The 26837-nt window shown below is 47.5% G+C and overlaps 2 protein-coding genes across 2 annotated transcripts in view; one reads left to right on the top strand and one right to left on the bottom strand.

Annotated features, from left to right (window-relative positions):
• The window catches only part of IQCK (IQ motif containing K), a 47928-nt gene extending 22564 nt beyond the window's left edge, over window positions 1–25364 (top strand). The window contains exon 5 of the mRNA XM_087729248.1: window positions 25252–25364. Coding sequence (XP_087585374.1) covers window positions 25252–25266 — 15 coding nt within the window. The 3' untranslated portion in view covers window positions 25267–25364. The remainder of the gene's footprint in view (window positions 1–25251) is intronic.
• GPRC5B (G protein-coupled receptor class C group 5 member B) lies at window positions 1222–20060 on the bottom strand. Its single transcript, XM_087729437.1, has 4 exons — window positions 19925–20060; window positions 9411–10425; window positions 3772–3884; window positions 1222–1340 (listed from the first exon to the last, which is right to left on the bottom strand). Exons 2-4 carry the CDS (start codon window positions 10414–10416, stop codon window positions 1296–1298), a joined length of 1164 nt encoding a protein of 387 aa, XP_087585563.1. The 5' UTR covers window positions 10417–10425; window positions 19925–20060; the 3' UTR covers window positions 1222–1295.
• Window positions 25365–26837: the final 1473 nt, after the last annotated feature.

Genomic DNA, 26837 nt, shown 5'->3' with positions numbered 1-26837 from the left:
TGATGGTCAACTGCTCTGTATTGCTTCTTGGGAGAAGAGGAGCTGGGTGAAAACTTTTGTGGTTCCAAAAACTATGAAGAGTCTGCGTGAAGACACCACTGTCTTTAGGTCCCTGTTGCCACCTGCTCTAGAACCCCACAAGCACACACCAAGCACCTTGGGCATCAAGAGAAAATACCTTGTCTGTCCCTCGAGGCTCCGTAGTGTAGACCCACAACTTATTCTAAATTGGCGTTTCTCAATGTCGGACACTTTTAACATGGGCGGACTCCGACTCCCAGAATGCTTCAGCCAGCATCAAGTCCACCCATCTTAAAGAGTTGAGAACCCCTGCTCCAAATCAGGGCTCTCCAAAGTTTTGCAACTTTTAAGATGGATGGACTCCAATTCCCAGAATGCCTCACCCAGCATCAAGTCCACCCATCTTAAAAGGGCTCTCCAAAGTTTTGCAGCTTTAAGATGGGTGGACTCCAATTCCCAGAATGCCTCACCCAGCATCAAGTCCACCCATCTTAAAAGGGCTCTCCAAAGTTTTGCAGCTTTAAGATGGGTGGACTCCAATTCCCAGAATGCCTCATCCAGCATCAAGTCCACCCATCTTAAAAGGGCTCTCCAAAGTTTTGCAACTTTAAGATGGGTGGACTCCAATTCCCAGAACGCCTCATCCAGCATTCTGGGAGTGGACGTCCACCAGTCTTAAAAGTTGTTGAATTTGGAGACCATCCCTGATCTAAATTTCTCTCAACCCTCCCACACACACATGAATGCTGTTTAAAGAGTAGCAAAAAAAGTCAAAAGTCCCCCTTGTGTGGACAAATCACACACGAAGCACGATTACCTGAATTAAAAACCTTTAGTTTAGCCCCTTCCAAAGCCTTCACGCTTTCTCAAAGTTCCTTGTGATTTTGGCTACTTGAGCCCTTTTCTCCCCCCCCCTCTCCTTTTTCTATTTTAAAAAGAAGAAGACATGTGCCTAGGTTTACTGTTTAAAATCGGTCAGCTTCTTATTGCACCACGGAGGTTCCTGGTAGTTAGCTTATCGATTTGACAGTGCTCATGTTTTTTCTTTTCTTTTTTTGTTCCATTTATTCATTTTATTAAAAAAAAAAAAGGAGACAAGAACTCCGAGCTATCAGTTTCTAGGACTTTGCACAAGCCTCCCCGATGGATTTCCTCCCTCTGACAAAAACACACACACTTTTGGGGGGGAGGTAGAGGGGGTGGGCAATCAATATTTTGTTAATGGATTCTGTCTGTCTGTCTGTCTCTCTCTTCCTCTATGACCTCTAAGCTTTTCACCAAAGGTGTCTTCCAGTGTAACTCGGTGGAGCGGTTGGAATCTGGAAATAAGGATAATACATCCACGATTAAGCATTTTGGAGCGTCGAGAAATTCCTGCATTTATAACACTCGGCAACATGACATGGCTCTGCTTTGCCCTTCGCCTTGCGCAGGCAGTCCTCGACTTACGACCCGCCATTGAGCCCAACATTCCCGTTGGGCTAAAGCGAGACTGTGGGGGGGAGTGAGCTTTGCCCCGTTTGACGACCTTTCTTTGCCGCAGACGTTGAGCGAATCGCTGCGGTTGTTGAGTTAGTAAGGTGGTTGTTAAGTGAATCTGGATTCTCTATTGACTTGGCTTGTCAGAAGGTCTCAAAAGGGGAAATCGCGTGGAACACCCCCCCCCCCCGGGACGCTGCAACCATCGTAAATTTGAGTCAGTTGCTGAGCCTCCAAATTTTGATCACTGAGATACTGCGATGGTCACGAGAAAAACAGTCATGATAGCAATAGCACTTAGACTTATATACAGCGCTTTTTACAGCCCTCTCTAAGCAGTTGACAGAGTCAGCCTCTTGCCCCCAACAATCTGGGTCCTCATTTTAACCACCTCGGAAGGATGGAAGGCTGAGTCAACCTGGATCCGGTCAGGATCGAACTATTGGCAGTCGGCCGAGTTAGCCTACAATACTGCATTCTAACCACTGTGCCTGGTGAGATTCGATCTGCCAAACTGCTGGCAGCCAGTCATCAGCAGAAGTAGCCTGCAGTACTGCACTCTAACCACTGCACCACTGTGGCTCATAAATCACTTTTTTTCCAGTGCTGTTGTAACCTCAAATAATCACTAAATGTAAGGTTGTAAGTCGAGGACTACCTCTGCTCTTTCTTCTCCCTCCTCCTCCATTAGTCATGGAACAGATTCCTTGGATTTCTATTTTCACTAACTTGGTTCTAACTGCCTTGAATTGATCCGAGGCGTTCAACTCCCGAGACCCTAATGAGACCCTTTCTGTGAGTGAGCAACACCTAATAGCCCACATTATTCTATTTTCACCTTCCCACCTGCCCCCAAAACCCCCCCAAAACACCCCATTGGGGTTTGGCTAAAAAGTTGCAAAGGGGCTTGTGAGCTTCCAGAAAGCCAGCTGCTGCCGATAAAATCAGCCAGGAGATGAGAATCGTTCGGGATTTATTACCCTTCAAAACACTCCGAGTGGAGTCACATGTCAAATCCCTCTGCTCCTGGCTGAACTGAATATAGCAATAGCCCTTAGATTTATATGCTGCTTTCCAGTACTTTCCAGCCCTTTCTAAGCGGTTTACAGAATCAGCCTATATTGCCCCCAACAATCTGAGTCCTCATTTTACCCGCCTCGGAAGGATGGAAGGCTGAGTCGACCTTGAGCCTGATGGGATTCGAACTGCCAAATTGCAAGCAGCCGGTAGCCAGCAGAAAGTAGCCTGCAGTACTGCACTCTAACCACTACGCCACTAAGGCTCTTCAAATATCCTTTCTGGAGGAGACCAACTGTATGTTTTTCGACATCCACCTCTTCCCCCATCCTCACCACCCCCTCCCCAACAAAATGGGAGGGGGACAGAAAATTGCCCGATGGAGTCCATAGCTGACTTAAAGGAAAGCGAACCTAAGTTCTAATGGAGCAGAAGCCAAATGAGTGGCATTTTGAAGCAGGCCACAGGGGGGCAGCAGTAGCAGCAGAGCCATGGGGTGTGACAATTAAGCAGCTGGGAGGTGGGAGGGAGCATCATTGGTGGGCCAATAGAAGTGGAGAGGAGTGCGAAAAGGATCAAGCGATTGGGCAGCTTCTTGGTCAACGTTGACCCTAGGCAAGGGGATAATATGGATTCCTCCGTTGAAGGAATCTTTCGAAGCAACCAGCACCAGGGACTTGGGTTGCTGTGGGTAGGATGTCTTTGAGAAGGGCCCAAATTTAAAGGGAGGACACCACCAATGGATGGTAGTTCGGCAAAAAGATAAAAAAATAAATTACGAGGCGGTGATTGGTTGGGAAAAGGAGCAATGGTCGATGCTAATGGACAAAGAAGTGGGTGAGCTTTCCTAGAGACGTCATCTCTGGTTTCTCAGACCAGAAGAACATTTAATGACCATGCCAATATTTCTTTCACCGACTCGCCTGGGAGGAAATGGACAGAATCAAATCATTCTTCCTTCTTTCCCCTCAAAAGAGAAGAGAGGGCGTAGTTGGTGTCAGCGCCCAGAGAACAATTTGAGCAAAGCAAAACTTGACTGGCTCAACAACACGGAATTTGGAATTCGGCCCTGCATGCATCCCTTGGGCGTTGAAGCTTCCCGCATCACCCCCCCCCGCCTCCCCCCCATCATTCTCCCCTGCTCCCCAATAATCAGCAAGCATCCCAACCGAAGGACGTTCTGAGTTGAAAGCGGCGGTTGAGCCTTTTCCCCTAAGGGGTAGCTTCTTCTACGCATCCCGTTTTGATACTTACAGTCCCACCGTTCAAGACAACCGCCATCTCGGTGGGCTGGTAGACGTTGCTTCGGAAGGGAGCGCTTGCACGGCTTCCCAAGCTGCCGTTGCGAAATCCCGCCGTCCGTAACGCTGCGCGAAACCGAGGAAGAGGAGGGGGGAAAGAAGACAGAAAGAGGGAGAAGTGACTTTGGTGGGGGAAACAAAAATAGAAGCAGACGGAAGTTCTTCATTGACGGCTTTAAGGTGAGGTGGAGATCTACAGGTAAGATTTTTAACTCCAGGCAGGACCTGGGACAGCTCCAACTTACTGGAACTGTCCTAGGTCTTGCCTGGAGTTAAAACCTATCTGTAGTTTTCCACCTGTAGGAGAAGAAATGGCAGAGCCTGGGGGTGGAGTTAAACGGGGGATTAGCCTAGAATCCTTATGTGGCCACAAGTGAATTAAGTCCAATTCTCCTTTAATCCTGTTGATTCTTATCTAATTCCAAGCAGGTGCCTGGGTTGTTAAGAATATTCCGGTACATAGGCATGAGTCACTATAAATCAGATTAATTGAATCTTCACAGGTGGCCCATCTTTCATACCTGGCACCACCTCACCTCAAAGTGAAGCCATACACATATGCTACAAGCTGAAATATTTCTTAGACAGCAGAGAAATTTAAACCAAAATGGGGATATATATGTATGTATGTATGTGTGTGTGTGTGTGTGTGTGTGTTGCATTTTTGCTGATAAATAAATGAAGGGAGACTAGTATAGATCTATTTCAAGCTATTTAGCTCTCATCAGCCAGCCATACCCTTGCTGGGATTTGAACTTGGGCTGTTTTTACACATATTAGGTAGTTGTATTAACCTCTAAGCCACAAGTTCTCCTCCCTTATCAACTGAGCCAGGGGAATGATTAAATGTTTTGTCAAAGCACCTGGTATGGCCAAATATGGGAGGGAGTACACTGCTTCCCTTGTCCCAGCAAGGATATGGCTAGCTGATGAGAGCTAAATAGCTTGAAATAGATCTATACAAGTCTCCATTTATTTATCAGCAAAAATGCGACAGATAGATAGATAGGTAGGTAGGTAGGTAGGTAGGTAGGTAGGTAGGTAGGTAGGTAGGTAGGTAGGTAGATAGATAGATAGATAGATAGATAGATAGATAGATAGATAGATAGATAGATAGATAGATAGATAGATAGATAGATAGATATAGGCAATATACTGTGTCTGCCAAATGTGACGGAAATATTCCCTCCACAATAAATATAAACAATCTATTTAATTTTTTAAAAAATAGGTTTAGTTTTTAAACTTTAGGAATGTGGGGCTTCGCAAATACTATCAAGATCTTCTTTGGGGTGTAAGAGAATTTGTTTCAGGTCATCATTAAATATTTAATATTTCAGTTCAACCCACAATGGGAGACATCTGAAAATGTACGCAACATTAGACGCCTGAATCTGAAAGAAGTCCAAAAGATGGCCCCCTTGACAATGATACAGAGAATTACGGATGGCATAGGATGAATTTTTGAGATAAATCTTAGAAAATTATTTCTCCTGTTCCTGGTTCACATGGGAAATGCACTTCCTAATTGATATCCACTCATCTAGGAAACTATAAAAGTTGATTAGGCAGATTAGTGGAGATTACTTGTAGTCCTTGATTTAGAATCATTTATCTAGTGTTTGAAATTATAACAATGTTGAAAAAAATGACTTGTCTACTGATTTATTGCTGAATATAGCTCTAAATTGATGCTAAATAAGAGTTAACAGAATTCACAAGAGGTTGCAGGAACGTGATGACTCTAGACTAATTCCTCTCGTGACTCCATCTCCAGACTCTGCCTATTGTGAGAATCAAGAAATATAGCCTATTAAATAAATAAAATTAAATTAAATAAAAAAGTATTAAGTTAGATACAGTTAAGTTTTTATTATTAGGGGGAAAATGTTATGATACAGGATATAGTCAAATAAAAGAGGGATAATGATGACAACCTATATATATGTACTGCTATGAGTATAATATAAGGAAACTAGATGAAAATTGCCAACAGCGATTTGGAAAGGAGGATTAGAAAAGTTTGTTATTAAATATTATGGATGTTTAGCTAGAATAGGACACAAGGATTCAGTGTTATTGGAGGATTGTAGAAATATTAAATGAAATGCCAGTATGTGGTTATGTATTAAATCTTGGTATATTTTATGATGGACGTTTAAATAATTATAGTCAAATAAAAATGGAGGTTTAAGGGTAACATGTATAAATATTTGAGTTCAAATTCTTGAGTTAATATGAATTATGCTTCATGACTGTGGAAGAGATGCACGAAAGCCTTTTTGTAACCAACTGATACACTTTCTACAGTATGTAAAGAGGGAAGATTTTATGTGTTGTGTTTGTTTTGAAAATAAAAATAAATTCTATTTTTTTTAAAAAAAGAAAAGAAATATAGCCTATTGATCTGTTGGATTCAATAAGCCCTATGAATGATAGCAGGTACCAGAAGAAAGAGATATGAACCAAAGTTTTCAGCTAGGAATGATTTCAAAATTTGCCAGAAATATTTCTAATCCTGTTGCGCCGTTGCTAACTGTGAAACGTCTTTTTGCAACCATGCACTTGTATGGATACGCTTAAAAAACAGGAAGAATAAAACTGCTGGAAATGAGGAACTGGAAGGAATGTACACAGGTGTTGATGGAAAGTGACAGTTGGTGAAGCATACATGAGAGTAGAAGAAAATTATAAAGGATAGGGACTGAGATCAGCTGGAAGCCCTTTGAAATTTTTATAACACGATCTTTCTCCTAAGCAACTCAACCCTTCCTATGAGTTAAGCATCATTCAATCGTGACCCGTCAAAACCGCGCCCGACTAAACCGCGCCCGATTAAACCGCGTCGCTGACGTCATCAACAGGGCGACAACAGCCAGCGCGGAGAAAGAAGGGCGCTTTAAATAGCGCTTTGAAAGCAAGCCGATTCAACTTAAGGTAAGGGTTAGGTTTAGGGTTAGCTTTAGGGTTAGCTTTAGGGTTAGGTTAAGGGTTAGGGTTAGGGTTAGGTTTAGGTTAAGGATTAGGGTTAGGGTTAGGGTTAGGGTTAGGTTAAGGGTTAGGATTAGGGTTAGGTTAAGGATTAGGGTTAGGTTTAGGGTTAGGTTAAGGATTAGGGTTAGGTTTAGGGTTAGGTTAAGGATTAGGGTTAGGTTTAGGTTAAGGGTTAGGTTTAGGGTTAGGTTAAGGATTAGGGTTAGGGTTAGGTTTAGGTTTAGGGTTAGGTTAAGGGTTAGGATTAGGATTAGGGTTAGGTTAAGGGTTAGGTTTAGGGTTAGGTTTAGGGTTAGGTTAAGGGTTAGGATTAGGTTTAGGGTTAGGTTAAGGGTTAGGTTTAGGTTTAGGTTTAGGATTAGGTTTAGGGGGGTTAGGTTTAGGTTTAGGGGTTTTTAGGTTTAGGGTTTACAGCGTGCTTCTGTCTCCGTGCTGTTATCGCCCTGTTGATGATGTCAGCGACGCGGTTTAGTCGAGCGCGGTTTAGTCGAGCGCGGTTTTGTGGTGGAACCTCATTCAATTGGGACATCCCACTGGAGCATTGGCCTTTGCGCTGTCTTTAGAGTCAAGTCCACAATGTCGAACTGAGCTTATTCCTAGATTCATTTATGAATTATAGCTATTCCAGATTGCTTGCTTTGGCTGGACACATGCACTCAATGCGGCAAGTGAGATTTGAAAAGAAAAGGAATCTTATCAAAATACAGGCCGGTAATTTTTTTCATGAGGGTGCATGATTTTTTTTTTTAATGCCAAAGAAACACCAAATGATAGATTTGTTCTACCTTGTTTCTCCTAGGAAAAATGTCAGGATGCTGTAAAAATCATTGTTGTATTGCTTTATTGAACTAAGATCGAGCCAATGTGCTACGTTGCACACTTCAGAGTGCAAAGATATTGGTTCAGCTGGCAGAAAAGGAAACACAAATGCAGGGTTGTTCAGCAATAAATCTTTTAGTCTCACAGCTTGTCAATTTCTGCCACCTTCCATCATAAAGGAAAGGAAGAAAAGGGGGAGAAATGGGAGATCTCTCTTCCGAAGCAGTCAAATGGCTGTTCAGATTAGTCTGAAAGAAAATCCACTGGATCCCTTCCCGTCCAGATGTTGCTGAACTCTAATTCCTATAATTCCACTAACGGGGCCAGGACTGAGGGATTTTGGGAACTGTAGTTCAGCAGCATAGGGAAAGGCCTTGTTCTCCTCAACATTTGCTATTAAGGATTCCAGCAGAATCTCCTGCGCCAAATAGGAATGACGCATGGCATCTAGATGAAATTGCAATTCATCGCAAAGAGGCCTGGGACCAAAAGGGCAGCTTCAATCTCGTAGCTATGCGGATCAGGAGATATTTAGAATAGGGTAGAATAACAGAGTTGGAAGGGACCTTGCAGGTCTTCTAGTCCAACCCCCTGCTTAGGCAGGAAACCCTACCTCACTTCAGACAAATGGTTATCCGATCTCTTCCTAAAAACTCTCAGTGTTGGAGCATTCACAATTTCTGGAGTCAAGTTCTTCCACTGATTAATTGTTCTAACTGTCAGGAAATTTCTCCTCAGTTCTAAGTTGCTTCTCTCCTTGATTAGTTTCCACCCATTGCTTCTTGTTCTACCCTCAGGTGCCTTGGAGAATAGTTTGACTCCCTCTTCTTTGTGGCAGCCCCTGAGATATTGGAAGACTGCTATCATGTCTCCCCTAGTCCTTCTTTCTATTAAACTAGACATACCCAGTTCCTGCAACCGTTCTTCATATGTTTTAGCCTCCAGTCCCCTCATCATCTTCATTGCTCTTCTCTGCACTCTTTCTAGAGTCTCCACATCTTTTTTTAATTGTGGTGACCAAAACTGGAACCAGAAGTAATACAATAATACAATAGCAGAGTTGGAAGGGACCTTGGAGGCCTTCTAGTCCAATCCCCTGCCTAGGCAGGAAACCCTACACCACTTCAGACAGATAGATATCCAACATCTTCTTAAAGACTTCCAGTGTTGGAGCATTCACAACTTCTGGAGTCAAGTTCTTCCACTGATTAATTGTTCTGACTGTCAGGAAATTTCTCCTCAGTTCTAAGTTGCTTCTCTCCTTGATTAGTTTCCACCCATTGCTTCTTGTTCTACCCTCAGGTGCTTTGGAGAATAGTTTGACTCCCTCTTCTTTGGAGCAGCCCCTGAGATACTGGAAGACTGCTATCATGTCTCCCCTAGTCCTTCTTTTCATCAAAGTAGACACACCCAATTCCAGCAACCGTTCTTCATATGTTTTAGCCTCCAGTCCCCTAATCCTCTTTGCTGCTCTTCTCTGCACTCTTTCCAGAGTCTCCACATCTTTTCTACATTGTGGCAACCAAAACTGGATGCCGTATTCCAAGTGTGGCCTTACCAAGGCATTATAAAGTGGTATTAACCCTTCAGGTGATCTTGATTCTATGCTTCTGTTGATGCAGCCTAGAACTGTGTTGGCTCTTTTGCCAACTGCTGCACAACAGTCATTGCTACTTTAAAGTACTCCATTCTCAGATTTTTATTCGGTCGATCTTTCCACATTATTACGACTTACAACAAGCATCTTCCGCCCCCCATCCCAAACAAACAGAGGCTCACCTGCATTATGTTCATCCATCGAAAAAGCTTTATTCTCCATGTAGCTCCGGGGAAGCTGGAGGTCATCCTCAAAAGCCGTTTCGCGCATCCGTGGCTGCGTGGTGTCAAAGTAGTTGGGCGTGTTCTCTTGCTGAGACGGCAGGATGGCACAGTGTACCTCTGGGATGGCGTAGAAGATCAGGAAGACCCAGCCGTTGGCTACCAGAGCCACTGCGAGGGTGGGATCCTTCCACTGATCTCTTCTCCCCAGTTCCTTGTTACCGTACAGGTACATAGTCAGCCAAGCCACCCAGATGAGAATGGAGAAGAAGCTGGTGACGACTAGGCACGCCCCATTCTTCTTCCACTTCTTAAATTTCCCACACAACGTGAAGAAGGAGAAAGACAAGGTGACCACCATCAAGAACATCACGTAAATGGAAGCCATGGCAAAATCCATGGGCTCGTAGCGGCAGGCCGGCTTCCCCTCCCTCACAATCGTCAGTATCAGCCACTCGGAGGCAATGATGACCTGGACCAGCGCAACGCAGATGGCGATCCCGGCCAGCTGCCATCCCGATGGGCTTTTGCCGTGGCGGACCAGCCTCCGGAGCCGCCAGGCTTGAGCGAGCAAGCAGGAGAAGCAGACGGCGAAGAGGACTCCCCAGGAGAACCTGCGGATGGAGCAGATGGTCTCGTCTTCTTCGATGATGTAGGCGAAGGCCAAGCCAAACAGGGCCAAGGTCCCAAAGAAGAAGAGGAAATGGAGGCCCAACGGGCTCCTCTTCTCCTTGCCTTTGATGAAGGGCAGCCTCACCAGCAGGATCAACTTGAGGAGCAGCGTGGTCAGGACTCCCGCGCCGGCCACAGCCTCAATCACAATTCCCCAGATGGCATCCAGATCACACAGGGCAGCATATTGAGGGAGGAGATCCAGTCCACATCCTCGTGGAGTGCTGGAGTTCTCAGAGGAACCATAGTCCACCACAAAGAGCAGGAGAAGGCCAACCGTAAGGAAGGTGGACATTTTTTCTACCTGGAAACAAAAGGAAAAGAAAGTAAAGACGATCATTTGCCTGCTACTTTCTACTTCTAGGACCAGGATCGGCAGCCTGCGGCTCCGGAGCCACATGCGGCTCTTTGGGCCCTCTGCTGCAGCTCCTTGTCCCATCACTGGCTGGCCCTGCCGCTCGCCCTCCCCTCCCAGTCACTCCTCTCCCTGCCTGAGACGGGTCCCTGGTTGGGGATAAAAAAACAGCTTCTAAAGCACAGCTGATCGTCAGAAGCAACGAGAAAAGCAGGGGAAGCCCATTAGCGACTCATTTGGGCTGAAAAAAAAAAGCTTTGAAAAAGCTACATTCGGAGTATAAGACACACCGAATGTAGGGGGGGGGAGAGTGTGTCTTATACACCAAAAAAATACGGTAATTTACTTGTTTGTTTGTTTGTTTCTGAGCAGTGAAATATCTCAAACTAACAACAACACCTAATTGTCATGAGTCAACCCTTCAGGTTGCCAAGTCAACTTGGGACTTGTTGCTGGGGCGACCAAGACTTTGGGTTGACTTTCTGGACCATAAAAACAACGGCCACCATCATCTACGCTTCAGCTACTCAAGGCTTCGGATGAACACTGCAGTACTGCTGCAAAAGATTTGTTTTAAAAAAAAGGGGGGGAAGAATGCTACTCTGACTTCAGAACCAAAACCTTTGCTGCAGTTCTGACATTTCTCTCCCCCCCCCCTTTCCTTCCCCCGGAGAATATCGCAACGAGTGGGAATTCTGCCCAGTTTCTTCCCAGCTACATTGGAAAAAAAAATCCCCTTCGCGGTGGGGGGAGATCGCGGAGGCACAACAAGAGCTGATGATCGGCCTGCCGAAGAGAGATGCGACTCCTGAACTTTGTAACGGATGAGGACATTGTGCTTGGCGTGCAAAGAATAATAATAATAACAAACAAACGCCTTGACTTGTTTCCTCTCCTTCTGCATCGTAATGCTGCAGGACTGTCAGCCCTGCACTTCTGCTGCTGGGCGGCCCAATGCAGAGGAACAGCGGTAGGGATGGGGGAAAAAAATGCCACCGGGGGTATTTTTAGAAGACCTAAGCCCATCTGGAATCCAAGCGGGATGAGGAGTTCGGCCATTAAATCCCCCTTCCCCAAATATAGCAGGCCCTGCTGGTCACATGTTCAAGAGCTCCCTTTGGCGCACTTGAATCACAAAACGATCTCAGCACACACACACACACACAAACACACCCCTCTGCGAATCAACCTGGAACATTCCAGAGATTGTGCAAGAACCAGGAGGCCACCTGCATTTCATTGGGTTGCCAAAGAGTAGCAGTTGAATTTCCTGCCTGGAAATCTGGAATGAAACCAGATTTTAAGGAGTCGAGAGAGACCCAGAGTTCGAAGCGCTGACAATTGCTTGCTTAAGGTTGGTCTCCATCTGAGAAGGAAGCTACTGCACTTATGGATGGTGGACACTGGTTGAGGAAATCATGGCTTCTAGCGTTGGTCTCCATCACAGAGAAAAAAGGCACTTCACTTATGGATGGTGGACACTGGTTGAGGAAACCATGGCTTCTAGCGTTGGTCTCCATCACAGAGAGAGAAGGCACCTCACTTATGGATGGTGGACATTTGCTGGAAAACCATGGCTTCTAGAGTTGGTCTCCATCACAAAATAAAAAAGGCACCTCACTTATGGAAGGTGGACACTGGTTGAGGAAACCATGGCTTCTAGGGTTGGTCTCCATCACAAAATAAAAAAGACACCTCACTTATGGATGGTGGACACTGGTTGAGGAAACCATGGCTTCTAGCGTTGGTCTCCATCACAGAGAGAGAAGGCACCTCACTTATGGATGGTGGACATTTGCTGGAAAACCATGGCTTCTAGGGTTGGTCTCCATCACAAAATAAAAAAGACACCTCACTTATGGATGGTGGACACTGGTTGAGGAAACCATGGCTTCTAAAGTTGGTCTCCATCACAAAATAAAAAAGGCACCTCACTTATGGAAGGTGGACACTGGTTGAGGAAACCATGCCTTCTAAAGTTGGTCTCCATCACACACAGAAGGCATCCTACTTATGGTTGTTTGACAACGTTGGAAACCCATGGATTTCAGGGTTGGTCTCTATCTGAGAGGGAAGGTACCACTTAATCACTTAGAAAATGTATATGGCCACCTATCTCACATGTCAACTCTGGGCAACGAACAACGATCCACAAAAACAAGGTGGATAATAAAACCTCCCATCAACGAACCCAAAGCAGAATTAAAATAATCATAACACCAAGGTAAACTCATCTATTGCTCTGCCACTTAGGAAGCTGAGCCATGGCTTTGTGACCTTCTGAAAGGCCAAGGCCCTTTGAATCCAAAGAAGCAGCCTATCCCAGGTGCTACAAGAGAGAAGGCGCGTCTCCTGGATCCCACCAGATCGCACTTGACCAGAGGAAACTTGGGGGCTTACACTAGGTGGGGAAACTTTGTGCTGCAGCCGTTATTGTCCAGGGGACAGGGGATAAACAGAAGTTCAACAGCTGAAGGACTAGATGTTCTCCAGTCTGGATCCCCATCACAGGACGTGAACTTGTATCAAACCCCCACAAGACCACAAGTGGGGTTCACTGGTCCCTGATTCTTTCGCGTGGAGAAACCAGAGCTGAATCCAGGATTTTCAAGACCACAAAGCAAGACCCATAATTCTGGTCTGCAGTGCCTTTCTGTCCTCAGGATCCCAGGATGCTATAAACAGGACCCCCATCAGCAGGCCTGGGGTAACCGAATAGCTGTCCTACAATGGGCACCTGGGGATTATTCTCGTAGCCACCTGAGCTGCAAAAAAATTGCTTTGGCACCTTCACAATTGTACCAACACCCTGAATCCGTATCCTTCATCCTCCTAGTTATTAATATTATTTTAAAGAAACATGAAATTAGCATTCATAGGAAGAGGCCAAGAGCATCCAGCATTACTGGATTTCTCTTGAGCCAACCGCTGGCCAAGATAGCCAGCGGCTTTGGCCCAAACTTGTGGACTTCAGCATACCCTAGACCATGATGGTGAATCTATGTCACGCGCCGCCAGAGATGCCACGCAGCACCCTTTCTGATGGCACACAAGTCTTCGCCCCAGTTCAGCTCCGTCGCAAATGTACACACACCTCCCAGCAGTGAGCTGGTCTTCAGGTCTCTGCCTTGCATGCATAGGGTGTGGTGTGTGGGTGTGTGCGTGCATTGGGGAGTGGGGGGCATGCACGGGGTGGGGCTCATGCACAGTGGGCTGCACATGAACATTTTGGGGGGTTTCGGGCACATGCCCGCTTTGGGCACTTGGGTGGCGAAAAATTTAGCCATCCCTGCCCATGGAGGTTAAACAAAGCGGCTTCTTCGCCCGATCTCCCCTTTTAATGTTGTTTTTAGGAGCCTGATACCGAGAAGCAGCAACCCCAGTGAACTCCGCCATCTCCAGCTGTGGCTGCTCTGCCTGCCAAAAAAACCTTGTTTTCTCTCTCCTCTCCTCCCCCACCCCGCCCCACAAGTGCAACACAGCCAGCACATAACTCACTCCGCCACCTGACCCCAAAGGCGTGGAGTTGACTTCATGTCTTCTCCCCGAACGGTTCCAACCCAGAGGTTCCTCCCACCTACAACTTCACGCATAAGCGGGTAAAATCTGCCTTTCTCGATCAACAATGCCTTTTTTTTGGTGTGTTTCGCTTTGGCGTGTTTACGCCTCTACACCAAATGTGGTTTCGTTCTCAGATGGATCAGGTCTGAGGAGCGTTGAGAACAAATCCATAATCATCTCCTCCAAGCTGTGTCAACAACACCTCCCACCCTCCCTTGGACAGACCCCCATTTAGTAGCCTCTTTGGGATCATTCCTTTATCTGCATTTCAATTTCTCCCTCCCTTTATCTGAGGCAGGATAAACAGACTTTCTCCAACTAACGAAAGCCACGCTTCCTTGGATAAACGGCCTAATGAATATACAGAACATGCGTTCTGTTCTTACAAGCCCACGTTACTTCAAAATGTAATCTGTAACTTATATATGCACTTACATATATTTGCACTCCTCACACCTTACCGCTACGTATTTCCATCCGTACATGTCCCGTAGTATTATGGGTTCCTTCTATATAATTTTATTACCGTACTCCATGGGGTCTGTAATGTAAAAGGTAAAAGGTTCCCCTTGCACATATGGGCTAGTCGTTCCTGACTCTAGGGGGCAGTGCTCATCTCCATTTCTAAGCCGAACAGCCAGCGCTGTCCGAAGACGTCTCCGTGGTCATGTGGCCGGCATGATTCAACGCCGAAGGCACACAGAACACTGTTCCCTTCCCACCAAAGGTGGCTCCTATTTTTCTACTTGCATTTTTTACGTGCTTTCGAACTGCTAGGTTGGCAGAAGCTGGGACAAGTCACGGGAGCTCGCTCCGTTATGCGGCGCTAGGGATTCGAACCACCGACCTTTCTGGTCGACAAGCTCAGCGTCTTAGCCCCTGAGCTACCACGTCCCCCATAACATATATGCATATAGATTTGCATTCCTCAAACCTTACCACTACATATTTCCATTGTCCGTGTATTCTGGGCTCCTTCTATATAATTTTATTACCGTAATCCATGGGATCTGTGCCATATCCCAAATAAATAAAAATCCCAAGCCTGATCTCTAACCTCCCTCCCCCACCAGCCCCCCACTGCTTTCCATCAAGACGCAACCTTCTGTTTTCTCCACTCGACAACAACAACAATCTTGATATCTACCCCCATTTTCTAGGACTGTCCTAAATCTGATTAAATCCCCTCTTCTCCCCCATCTCCAGTCTGTGGATTTAACCATCACTCTGTTACCAAGCAAATTCTCTCGGAAAAGCTGAAGATGGGATGCATGTATTTCCTCCTCCTCCCCCCACCCCCACCCCCACCCCGGTTTGACTTCTGCCTGAGCTATCTAGAGGGGGAAATGTTGTTTTCTACCATAGGCTGAGCTTCCATCCACTCTCTGATTTTTTCCCCCAAAATGGCCCAAGGAAGTGTCTGACTCGAAAAGGAGCCTGGGGAATCCTTTTCCACCTCCAGCATTTCTACACAACCCTGTTTGTTTACATCAGGGGCAGAGGGGGGTTCCTACCAGTTCGCACCAGTTCGGTAGAACCGGTTCGAAGAGGTTCCACCAGTGGACCCGGAAAACAGGCCACACCTACAGAAGAGGTCCCAAAAAATTTTTGAAACCCACCACTGACACACACACACACACAGACTCACACAGAGAGAGAAAGAGAAAGAAAGGAAGAAAGAAAGAAAGGAAAAAAAAGAAAAAAGAAAGATAAAGTGAGAGAGAGATGAAAGGAAAAAAAAGGAAAAAGGGACAGAGATACAAAAGGAAGGAAAGAGAGAGAGAGAGAGAGAGAGACAGAGAGAGAGAGAAAACACATGGCTGGCAAGCCACTCCCATCAGGTCACATGGCCAGCAAGCCACTCCCACAAAGGAGGCCACACCCACAGAGTAGGTTCGAAATTATTTTGAAACCCACCACTGATCAGGGGGTGTCCAGCGTTGGCAACTTTTGTGGACTTCAACTCTCAGAATTCCACAGTTAGCTCTTGTACTTTTAGACCAGAGATAATGTGGCAGCAGATTCAGAGAGTAAAGGAGGTTGGGGAGGAAGAGGGGCCAGTCCTGGAGTCTGGGGAAGGCTCCGATGAGGGCTCTGTGTCGGAGGCAGAGAGGGGGCCAGGGCCGTATGCCAGTTATCGGCTGCCTCCAGAGTCAGACATCAGTGAGGCAGAAGAACAGCTGGAGCCTCTTCCCAGTGTGCGCATGCGCAGAGTTGCCAGATGAAGGGAACAGCTAAAGAACAGGGGTCGACTTGGGAGTAAGTCCACAGTTGGACGTTAAAGGGCCCCTCCCATAGGAAATAAAAGAGGAGCAAAAGGGGAGTGGAGTTTGCAGGAGACAATTAGTTCCGAGACTCCTTGCCAAGTTTTGCAGATATCAGCCTGGCAGCTCTCCAAGCCAGATAAGGTCTTGTGACTGTAAATCCTCCCTTGAAAGACTTTGCTGGATGCGAATGAGCAGAATTCACAGCCAATGAATAAAAGTTTTTTTTGTCAGGACCAGGAGTTTTCTCCATGCTCTTGGGAAGCCTCGGTCAGAACAGGTATCCACCCTTGGCAAATTTTAAGACTGGTGGACTTCAACTCCCAGAATTCCCCAGCTAGCTCTTGTACCTTTCAACCAATGGTGTCCAACCGTGGCAACTTTAAGACTTGTGGACCTCAACTCGGTCGGCTGGGGAATTCTGGGAGTTGAAGTCCGCAAGTCTTAAAGTTGGCCAAGGTTGGTCACCCTTGATTTACCCCTTTCAGCAACGATATCTTGGTGGTGTGGAAGGAAATAAAACGACACACAGACCCCTCAAATGTCCAACTCCGCAAAAGAACTCTGTGGCATTCAAAAGCTCGTCCATTGGATGCGGAACGTATTACGGGATAGCTCAAGATTTATCCAAGGCGAGTTCCCAGTGATTGAAGCACAAGGCAAAAACAAAAGACTGCAAAACCTTTCAGGGTGCTGTTGCAAACATTGGATCTTCCTTCTTAACCCTTTCACATCTCCGCCTCCCGTTTCACAGTCCTAACTAGCCTCTTCTGCCAACCTAGCAGTTCAAAGGCACTTTAAAAAAAGGCAAGTAGAAAAAAATTGGGACATTGGAAGGGACATCCAATCAACCCCCTGCTCAAGCAGGAGACCCCTTATAGAATCATAGAAGGGCAGAGCTGGAAGGCACCTCGGAGGTCATCCAGCCCAACCCCCCTGCTCAAGCAGGAGGCCTTTACAGAATCATAGCAGGACACTTGAAAGGCACCTCGGAGGTCATCTAGCTTGCTCAAGCAGGAGACCCTTACATAATCATAGAAGGACAGACAGCTGGAAGGGACCTCGGAGGTCATCCAGCCCAATCCCCCTGCTCAAGCAGGAGACCCTTACATAATCATAGAAGGACAGACAGCTGGAAGGGACCTCGGAGGTCATCCAGCCCAATCCCCCTGCTCAAGCAGGAGACCCTTACATAATCATAGAAGGACAGACAGCTGGAAGGGACCTCGGAGGTCATCCAGCCCAATCCCCCTGCTCAAGCAGGAGACCCTTACATAATCATAGAAGGACAGACAGCTGGAAGGCACCTCGGAGGTCATCCAGCCCAACCCCCCTGCTCAAGCAGGAGACCTTTACAGAATCATAGAAGGGCAGAGCTGGAAGGGACCTCAGAGGTTATCCAGCCCAACCCCCTACTCAAGCAGGAGACCTTTACAGAATCATAGCAGGACACTTGGAAGGCACCTCGGAGGTCATCTAGCCCAACCGCCTGCTCAAGCAGGAGACCCTTATATAGTCATAGAAGGACAGACAGCTGGAAGGGACTTCGGAGGTCATCCAGCCCAACCCCCCTGCTCAAGCAGGAGACCTTTACAGAATCATAGAAGGGCAGAGCTGGAAGGGACCTCAGAGGTCATCCAGCCCAACCCCCTGCTCAAGCAGAAGACCCTTACATAATCATAGAAGGATAGACAGCTGTAAGGGACCTCGGAGGTCATCCTGTCCAACCCCCCTGCTCAAGCAGGAGACCCCTTATAGAATCATAGAAGGATTCTATAAGGGGTAAGGACCTCCGAGGTCCCTTACAGACAGCTGTAAGGGACCTCGGAGGTCATCCTGTCCAACCCCCTGCTCAAACAGGAGACCATTACAGAGTCATAGAAGGAAAGAGTTGGAAGGAATCTCAGAGGTCATCCAATCCAACCTGCCCCGTCTGATTACGACCACCGCCCCCTCCCCCAAATATCCTACGGATATTTGGAAATCTTTCTCTCCCCCCCCCTCTCGCCCTACCAGCCGTCGCTTCTGCTCTGCACATACACCCCCCCCCCCCTCATCCCGAACTGGAAACCTCGCCGCCTTCATTGTCGCAACGCAAAGCGCAAAAAAACCCGCCTTTGATTCGCAATCCCTTATCCAGCCCGGCCGTCAGAACTCCAGGCGGACTGGGGGGGGCTCCCTTCTCCGTCTGACCGGGGCGGATGGGAGGTGTAGTCCTAAACTCTTTGGAGGGGCGCAGGAGACGGAAAAAGCGCTCAGCAGCTCCGGTCCTCTCCCCTCGCCCTTCCTCGGGAACACTTGCGGCCATCCGTCGTTTAAGAGTTATTTTTAAAGGGCTCTCTCGGGTCTTTATAGCTCGATCCCTCTCGCTCCAGATGCCCTCCAGCTACGGCCAGGCTCTTCTCTTTTTAGCGCCCCCCCAATCCCCCCCGAGAGCCAGTCCCAAGAAACCCGCGGAACGAGGCGAAAGCGGCCCCGCTCCCCGCACTGCAAAGCGCGCGCCCTGGAGCTCCGCGCTCCTCTTTCGGGCCAAGCGAGGCAGGGACCGATTTTCCTTTAAGCCCAGCCGACAGCCAGGTTGGAAAGTGGGGGGGGGGAAGGGGGGGCTGGCGCAGCTTCCTCCTCCGTCGCTTTCCCAGCGCCTGGGCTGCGTCTGCACGACTTTCTGCAGTCCCCGAGCCTGGACACGACCCTCCGATCAGACCCTCACTTTAAAAAGCCAGCTTCCCTTCTTCCTGGCGACAAAACCTGGCTCCAAGACCCATCATCCCCTACTTTAAAGCCAGCTTCCCTCCTCCTTCCTGGCGACAATGCCAGGCTCCAAGACCCATCATCCCCCACTTTAAAAGCCAGCTTGCCTCCTTCCTGGCGACAAAACCTGGCTCCAAGACCCATCATCCCCTACTTGAAAGCCAGCTTCCCTCCTCCTTCCTGGCGACAATGCCAGGCTCCAAGACCCATCATCCCCCACTTTAAAAGCCAGCTTCCCTCCTTCCTGGCGACAAAACCTGGCTCCAAGACCCATCATCCCCCACTTTAAAGCCAGCTTCAGTCCTTCTTCCTGGCGACAATGCCAGGCTCCAAGACCCATCATCCCCCACTTTAAAAGCCAGCTTCCCTCCTTCCTGGCGACAAAACCTGGCTCCAAGACCCATCATCCCCCACTTTAAAGCCAGCTTCAGTCCTCCTTCCTGGCGACAATGCCAGGCTCCAGACCCATCACCCCCCACTTTAAAAGCCAGCTTGCCTCCTTCCTGGCGACAAAACCTGGCTCCAAGACCCATCATCCCCTACTTTAAAGTCAGCTTCCCTCCTCTTTCCTGGCGACAATGCCAGGCTCCAAGACCCATCATCCCCTACTTTAAAGCCAGTCTCCCTTGCCAGTGAGCGCTCCGGGCTCCAAGACCCATCACCCCCCCCCCCACACACACACACTTGAAAGCCCGCTCCCTTCGCCTCCACCATCCCCATCCTCCGCGGCCGAACCGACGGGCATCGGCAGAGCTGGAAACCCACCCGGCCCCTCGGGGAGGAGAGAAACTTAAGAGCTCCCTGAGCCGGGCTGGGCTCCTGAGTTGCGATCCCGGGGAACCAGAGCCCCCCCATCCTCCGCCCGCGCTCACCGTCTCTCTTCGGCCGGCGGGCGGGTTCCGCAGCCCCCCGCGGGTCACAGCCGGCCCCTGGGCGATGCTGCTGGCGGCGGCGGTGGCACTCGACGACCGGCCCTCGGAGCCGCAGCCCCGGCCGGGCTCATAGAGCGGAACCAGCGGCGCCCACCCGGGCCGCGTTGCTGCAACCTCCGAGCCCGTCGCCAAACTGTCCCGCTCGCCCCTCGGCTCTGCTCCCTCCCCTCCCGGCTGGGGAGGGCTGTCCCGGAGGCCCCGCCCACGCCCCGCCCACCCCGCCTGTTTCCTCCCCCGCCCCGCCTCCTCGACGGCTCCGCGGTCCGCAGCGCCCCCTGCTGGCCGAGGGGAAAAAAAAGGCTCCCCTCGCAGGACTCTCCCCGCGTTGGAGGGACACCCCCCCCCATCTCAAAGGCTTCAATCACAGGGGAAACTCCCCCCCCCCCCTGTGATCAATGCCATTTTCCACGTTCAGCCTCTGGGATATTAACTCAGATTGACACCCCCCCCCCAATCAAGTTCCCGAGGTTTTTGCAAGTCCCAGAATAAGAGAGTTGGAAGGGACCCTGGGAGGTCTTCTAGTCCAGCTGTCAACAACTGGTGGTCCGCGCGAGAAAATTTGGGTGGTCTGCAGAAAAATTATTTGCATTTTTTATATTGCACTAAATCAGGGATCCTCAAACTACGGCCCCTGGGACGGATATGTGCAATGAACGCTTGTGTTGCTGCAGAGAGTCTCCCCCTTTGGGGTCTTTTTGTGTGGGTCGGAGGGGGGCAGAAATTCCAACTTGGGGTCTGCTTCAGCCTCCTGCTGGGGGGCTTTGGGTAAAGGCTGGAGGGAAGAGCCGCTGGTGGCGAAGAGCCAGAGGGCCTCGTTCCAGTGGGACTGCATCATAGCCTGGAAGTGGCTGACCATCTCAGCCCGCTGAGCTTCCAGGCGGCGGCACCTGGCCTTGCACTCCCGCAGGTCTTCCCTCTGCTTGGATAGCCTATGCTGGTAGTCCTCAGTGAGGTTCTTCTGCTGAGCCTCCTTCTCGGTCAGATCCAATTTGAACGGAGCTGTTTTGCCAATTCTTTCTCACGGGGGCTGTTTAGCTCCAGCAACTGCTTCCTGTTGGGGCCCTAAGGAGCCCCGGCGAGCAGGCGAGGAGTGGTTGGGAGTGGAGGGGCGAGTAGAGGCTGGCGAAGTGCCCCTTGACATGACAACGAGTTGGCCATGCCCACCCAGTCACATGGCCACCTAGCCACACCCACCCAGCTGGTCATTAAGCAGATCATATGAGTGGTCCGCGGGATTTAAAATTATGAATTTAGTGGTTCCTGAGGTCCAAAAGATTGGTGACCCCTGATCTAGTCCAATTCCCTTCTCAAGCAGATAACCCTGAAATACCATTTCAGACAAAGTTTTCCAATCCCTTCTTAAAGGCTTCCAGTGTTGGGGCATTCACAACTTCTGGAGGCAAGTTGTTCCACTGATTAATTGTTCTCACTGTCAGGAAATTCCTCCTTAATTCTAAGTTGCTTCGCTCCTTAATTAGTTTCCACCCATTGATTCTTGTCCTGCCCTCAGGTGCTTTGGAGAATAGCTTGACTCCCTCTTCTTTGTGGCAACCCCTGAGATATTGGAAGACTGCTATCCTGTCTCCCCTAGTCCTCCTTTTCTTTAAACTGGACATACCCAGTTCCTGCAACCTTTCTTCGTATGTTTTAGCCTCCAGTCCCCTAATCCTCTTTGTTGCTCTTCTCTGCACTCTTTCTAGAGTCTCCACATCTTTTCTACATCGTGGCGACCAAAACTGAACGCAGGATTCCAAGTGCGGCCATACCAAGGCCACACGATTAATTGCCAGGAAATCAATCACCTTAGTTCTAGGTTGCTTCTCTCCTTGATTAGTTTCCATCTGTTCCTTTTCTTGTCCTGCCTTCAGATGCAGGGAAGCCTAACGTGTGAATGCAACCCATCACGGCCAATGCATGTGGGGAATGCAAGCTGGCGTTATTCTCAGGCGCCGGAACACTTTCACTTCCCTGTGGTTTTGCAGTCAGCCTCTCTTTTTGTGAGAACGTGATTTTTTTGGGGGGGGGGCAGGGTAGTGTGGGGAGTGCCTCCTGGATCCGAGTGCCAATTCCCCATGGATTGCTGCGCAACCATCCGTGCGTCTCTGCCCCCAATTCTAAGATTTCTGGTGCCGTCTTTTATTTTATTTTTCTAAGGGGTGGGGGGAAGGATCCCTTTAATCTGCATGGAAATCCAGACAGCTGGATTTGGCTGTGGAGGCTTGCGGGGGTGTGCAATCCAGTAAATAGGTTAATCCAATAACCAGATTATGGGTCTTGCGCAAACGCAGCCCAAGACGTATATTAAACATGACCCCCTTCCCCCCCCCCGGGGGGGGGTTGTCTTTCTCAACAGATTGAGGGGCTTCAGGGCGATGGGCAGAAGTGGGTCAGGATTAAATAGCTCAAGCTTGACCCATCCCTGGTGAGCTGTGACTGGTGGTCTTCAACCTTGGGAAGGAGACATAAACAACACACCTTTTCCTTACTTCTCTCTTGTGTGAGAACATTTCTCTCTCTCTCTCTCTCTATCTATCTATCTCTTATCTATCTGTCTATCTATCTATCTATATCTATCTATATCTATCTATATCTATCTATCTCTATCTCTATCTCTTATCTATCTATCTATATCTATCATCTATCTATCTATCTATCTATCTATCTATCTATCTATCTATCTATCTATCTATCTATCTCTTATCTATCTATCTATCTATCTATCTATCTATCTATCTATCTCTATCTCCTATCTCTCTCTCTCTCTCTCTCTCTCTTTCTTTCTCTCTATCTCTTATCTATCTATCTATCTATCTATCTATCTATCTATCTATCTATCTATCTCCTATCTATCTATCTATCTATCTATCTATCTATCTATCTATCTATCTATCTATCTATCTCCTATCTATCTATCTATCTCTTATCTATCTATTTATCTATCTATCTTTCCATCTGTCTGTCTGTCTGTCTGTCTATCTATCTATCTCTTCTATCTATATCTATCTATCTATCTATCTATCTATCTATCTATCTATCTATCTATCTAATCTCTCTCTCTCTCCTATCTCTTCTATCTATCTATCTATCTCTTCTATCTATATCTATCTATCTATCTATCTATCTATCTAATCTCTCTCTCTCTCTCTATCTCTCCTATCTCTTCTATCTATCTCTATCTATCTATCTATCTATCTATCTATCTATCTATCTATCATCTATCTACATACCTACCTCCCTATCTATTATCTATCTATCTATCTATCTATCTCCTATCTATCTATCTATCTATCTATCTATCTATCTATCTATCTATCTATCTATCTATCTATCTATCTCCTATCTATCTATCTATCTATCTATCTTCTATCTATCTATCTATCTATCTATCTATCTATCTATCTATCTATCTATCTATCTATCTCCTATCTATCTATCTATCTATCTATCTATCTATCTATCTTATCTATCTTATCTATCAATCTATCTATCTATCTATCTATCTATCTATCTATCTATCTCCTATCTATCTATCTATCTATCTATCTATCTATCTATCTATCTATCTATCTCCTATCTATCTATCTATCTATCTATCTATCTATCTATCTATCTATCTATCTCCTATCTATCTATCTATCTATCTATCTATCTATCTATCTCCTATCTATCTATCTATCTATCTATCTATCTATCTATCTATCTCTGTTGAAAAAAAATTAGCAGAACCTGGAATATTCTCCCTGGTGGATACCGCAGGGATGGTATGCTTCCTGTCATAAAAGGTGGACAAGATGCCTCGCTGAATCATAAACTTCCCAGCTAGATTGATAGCTTAATGCTTACTAGTGCAAGGGAGGAAAGTCTATAGGTTTGGGGACATTATTAAGGGGTGCTAAAGACTCACTTGCATCCATAGAAGAGAATGTTTGTGGCACAGGGTGTTCTGACCGAGGCTTCCCGAGAGCGTGAAGCAAACTCCTGGTTCTCCCGACAAAACCCCTTTTTATTAATGGACTGTGAATTCTGCTCATTCACATCCAGCAAAGTCTTTCAAGGGAGGATTTACAGTCACAGACCTTCTCTGGAGAGCTGCCAGGCCCATATCTGCAAAACTTGGCAACTCGCTTACCAAATATCTCGCTTAGCAACAGAAATTTTGGACTCAACTCTGGTTGTAAGTTGAGGACTACCTGTACTCTATATTAAGACTTCCCCAACCTGTGAATGTGCCAGCTGGCTGGACTGCCAGAATTCTCAGCAATGGCCACACTTGAGTGGGGAATTCTGGGAGCTGAAATCCACATGAGCAGAAGTCATCCCAGTTGGGAAATATTGGCTTGCAAGCATTCAGAGGCTAAGCATTGATGGCCAATACATTGCTGAACTACAACTCCCAGCATCCATCACTTTGGTCCTGGGAGATGTAGTTTCAACAGATTTCCCTATCTCTGCCCAAGGCTGAGTTGTATCTCAGACTGTAATTCGGAAGGAAGGAAGGAAGGAGGGAGGGAGGGAGGGAGGGAGGGAGGGAAGGAAGGGGAAAGGAAGGAAGGGAGGGAAGGAGGGAGGGAAGGAAGAAAGAGGGAGAGAGAGAGAAGGAAGAAAGGAGAAAGATTGAGAAAGGAAAGAAGGAAGGGAGGAAGGGAAAGGACGGAGGGAAGGAAGGAAGGAAGGAAGGAAGGAATAGCAATAGCAATAGCAATAGCAATAGCAATAGCAGTTAGACTTATATATCGCTTCATAGGGCTTTCAGCCCTCTCTAAGCGGTTTACAGAGTCAGCATATTGCCCCCAACAACAATCCGGGTCCTCATTTTACCCACCTCGGAAGGATGGAAGGCTGAGTCAACCCTGAGCCGGTGAGATTTGAACAGCCGAACTGCAGAACTGCAGTCAGCTGAAGTAGCCTGCAGTGCTGCATTTAACCACTGCGCCACCTCACCTCAGAAGGATGTGGGAGAGAAAGACAGAAGGATGTGGGAGAGAAAGACAGAAGGAAGGAAGGAGAAAGAGAAAGGAAAGAAGGAAGGAAGGGGAGAGAAGGAAGGAAGGAGAAACAAAGAAAGAAGGAAGGAAGGAGAAACAAAGAAAGAAGGAAGGAAGGAGAAACAAAGAAAGAAAGAAGGAAGGAGAAACAAAGAAAGAAGGAAGGAAGGAGAAACAGAAAGAAAGAAGGAAGGGGGAGAGAGAGGGAAGGAAGGAAAAACACAGAGAGAGACAGACAGACAAACACTTTTGAATAATTTCAATCTCCTTTTCAATCCACAGGGTGCCTCAGAGTGATCGCTTCTAACACAATCACAATCTCATTCTAGAAACGCTTGCAAAGGTAAGGAGATAAAATTGTAAAACAATCCCAGCCTCCAGCTTGTAAAAAAAATACACGAACAGCTTAAATAGTGTTTCTTGCTTTATTTTATTTATTTTTTCCTTTCAGAGTTGTGGAGGGAGAATCTCAGCTGGGGTGGGGGGATGTGGCGAAAACTTGCCAATTGTGTTTCCTCAGCTGTAGAATTGGACAGTAGCATCATTGCTTCTTTTGGGGAGGGGAGGGGAAACCCCAAAAGATAACAAGCCTGGGGTCTCGAACAATCTATCCACACTCTGAGATGCGTGTCATGACATCTTCACTCAGAAAGTAGTGGGGGGTGTGATGTTTGACACAAAAAGGTAAAAGTTGCATCAATTGTGTCATGACACACTCAAATGCTCACGTGCTTGTGGGGCCAGGAGAGCCCCATAATTTGACCCAGAGCTACACTAATTCTTCGTTATGGAAAATTCCGGAGTTATGCAAGGCAGATTTAGCTTAGGCCTAATCCTGTTGCCTTTACCCTTCTTCTTGATAAAGCAAGTGTATTTATCCCCAGCTCTGTTCAAGGCTCAGCTGAAGTCAGAATACAAGGGAGACAGTTCTGCGCTTTAAAAATGACCGCTGCTATTGTTAGTTGCGAAGTCATGTCCAACCCATCGCGACCCCATGGACAACGTTCCTCCAGGCCTTCCTGTCCCCCACCATCCTCTGGAGTCCATTGAAGCTCACGCTGGCTGCTTCAGTGACTCCATCCAGCCTCCTCCTTCTCTGTCGTCCCCTTTTTCTTTTGCCCTCCATCGTTCCCAGCATGAGGCTCTTCTCCAGGGAGTCCTTCCTTCTCACTAGATGGCCAAAGTCTTTGAGTTTCCTCTTCAGGATCTGGCGTTCTAAAGAGCAGACAGGGTGGATCTCCTCTAGGACTGACCGGTTGGATGGCCTTGCAGTCCTTCTTCTTTTGCCCTTCATCGTTCCCAACATGAGGCTCTTGTCCAGGGAGTCCTTCCTTCTCATTAGGTGGCCAAAGTCTTTGAGTTTCCTCTTCAGGATCTGGACTTCTAAAGAGCAGTCAGGGTTGATCTCCTCTAGGACTGACCGGTTGGATGGCCTTGCAGTCCTTCTTCTTTTGCCCTCCATCGTTCCCAGCATGAGGCTCTTCTCCAGGGAGTCCTTCCTTCTCATTAGGTGGCCAAAGTCTTTGAGTTTCCTCTTCAGGATCCGGCCTTCTAAAGAGCAGCCAGGGTTGATCTCCTCTAGGACTGACCGGTTGGATGGCCTTGCAGTCCTTCTTCTTTTGCCCTCCATCATTCCCAGCATGAGGCTCTTCTCCAGGGAGTCCTTCTTCCTTCTCATTAGGTGGCCAAAGTCTTTTGAGTTTCCTCTTCAGGATCTGGCCTTCTAAAGAGCAGTCAGGGTGGATCTCCTCTAGGACAGACCGGTTCGATCACCTTGCCGTCCAAGGGACTCGCAGGAGTCTTCTCCAGCACCAGAGTTCAATGGTATGTGACAAAAATGACTGCATGAGGACAAATAAAGTGTAGAA

The sequence above is a fragment of the Thamnophis sirtalis genome, unplaced genomic scaffold (genome assembly GCF_051295495.1).
Source record: "Thamnophis sirtalis isolate CommonGarterSnake01/CBP01778 unplaced genomic scaffold, rThaSir2_p1.2 scaffold_14, whole genome shotgun sequence".
NCBI classification, from domain to species: Eukaryota; Metazoa; Chordata; class Lepidosauria; order Squamata; family Natricidae; genus Thamnophis; species Thamnophis sirtalis.
This window is presented reverse-complemented; position numbering and strand designations above follow the sequence as displayed.

Excerpts from the sequence above, each read along its gene's own strand:
- GPRC5B (XM_087729437.1), bottom strand. The coding sequence starts at position 10,416 with ATGTCCACCTTCCTTACGGTTGGCCTTCTCCTGCTCTTTGTGGTGGAC. Across the intron at positions 3,885-9,410 it reads GATGGATGAACATAATGCAG|CGTTACGGACGGCGGGATTT; the intron begins GTGAGCCTCTGT and ends GGTTTCGCGCAG. Across the intron at positions 1,341-3,771 it reads TTGTCTTGAACGGTGGGACT|ATTCCAACCGCTCCACCGAG; the intron begins GTAAGTATCAAA and ends CCTTATTTCCAG.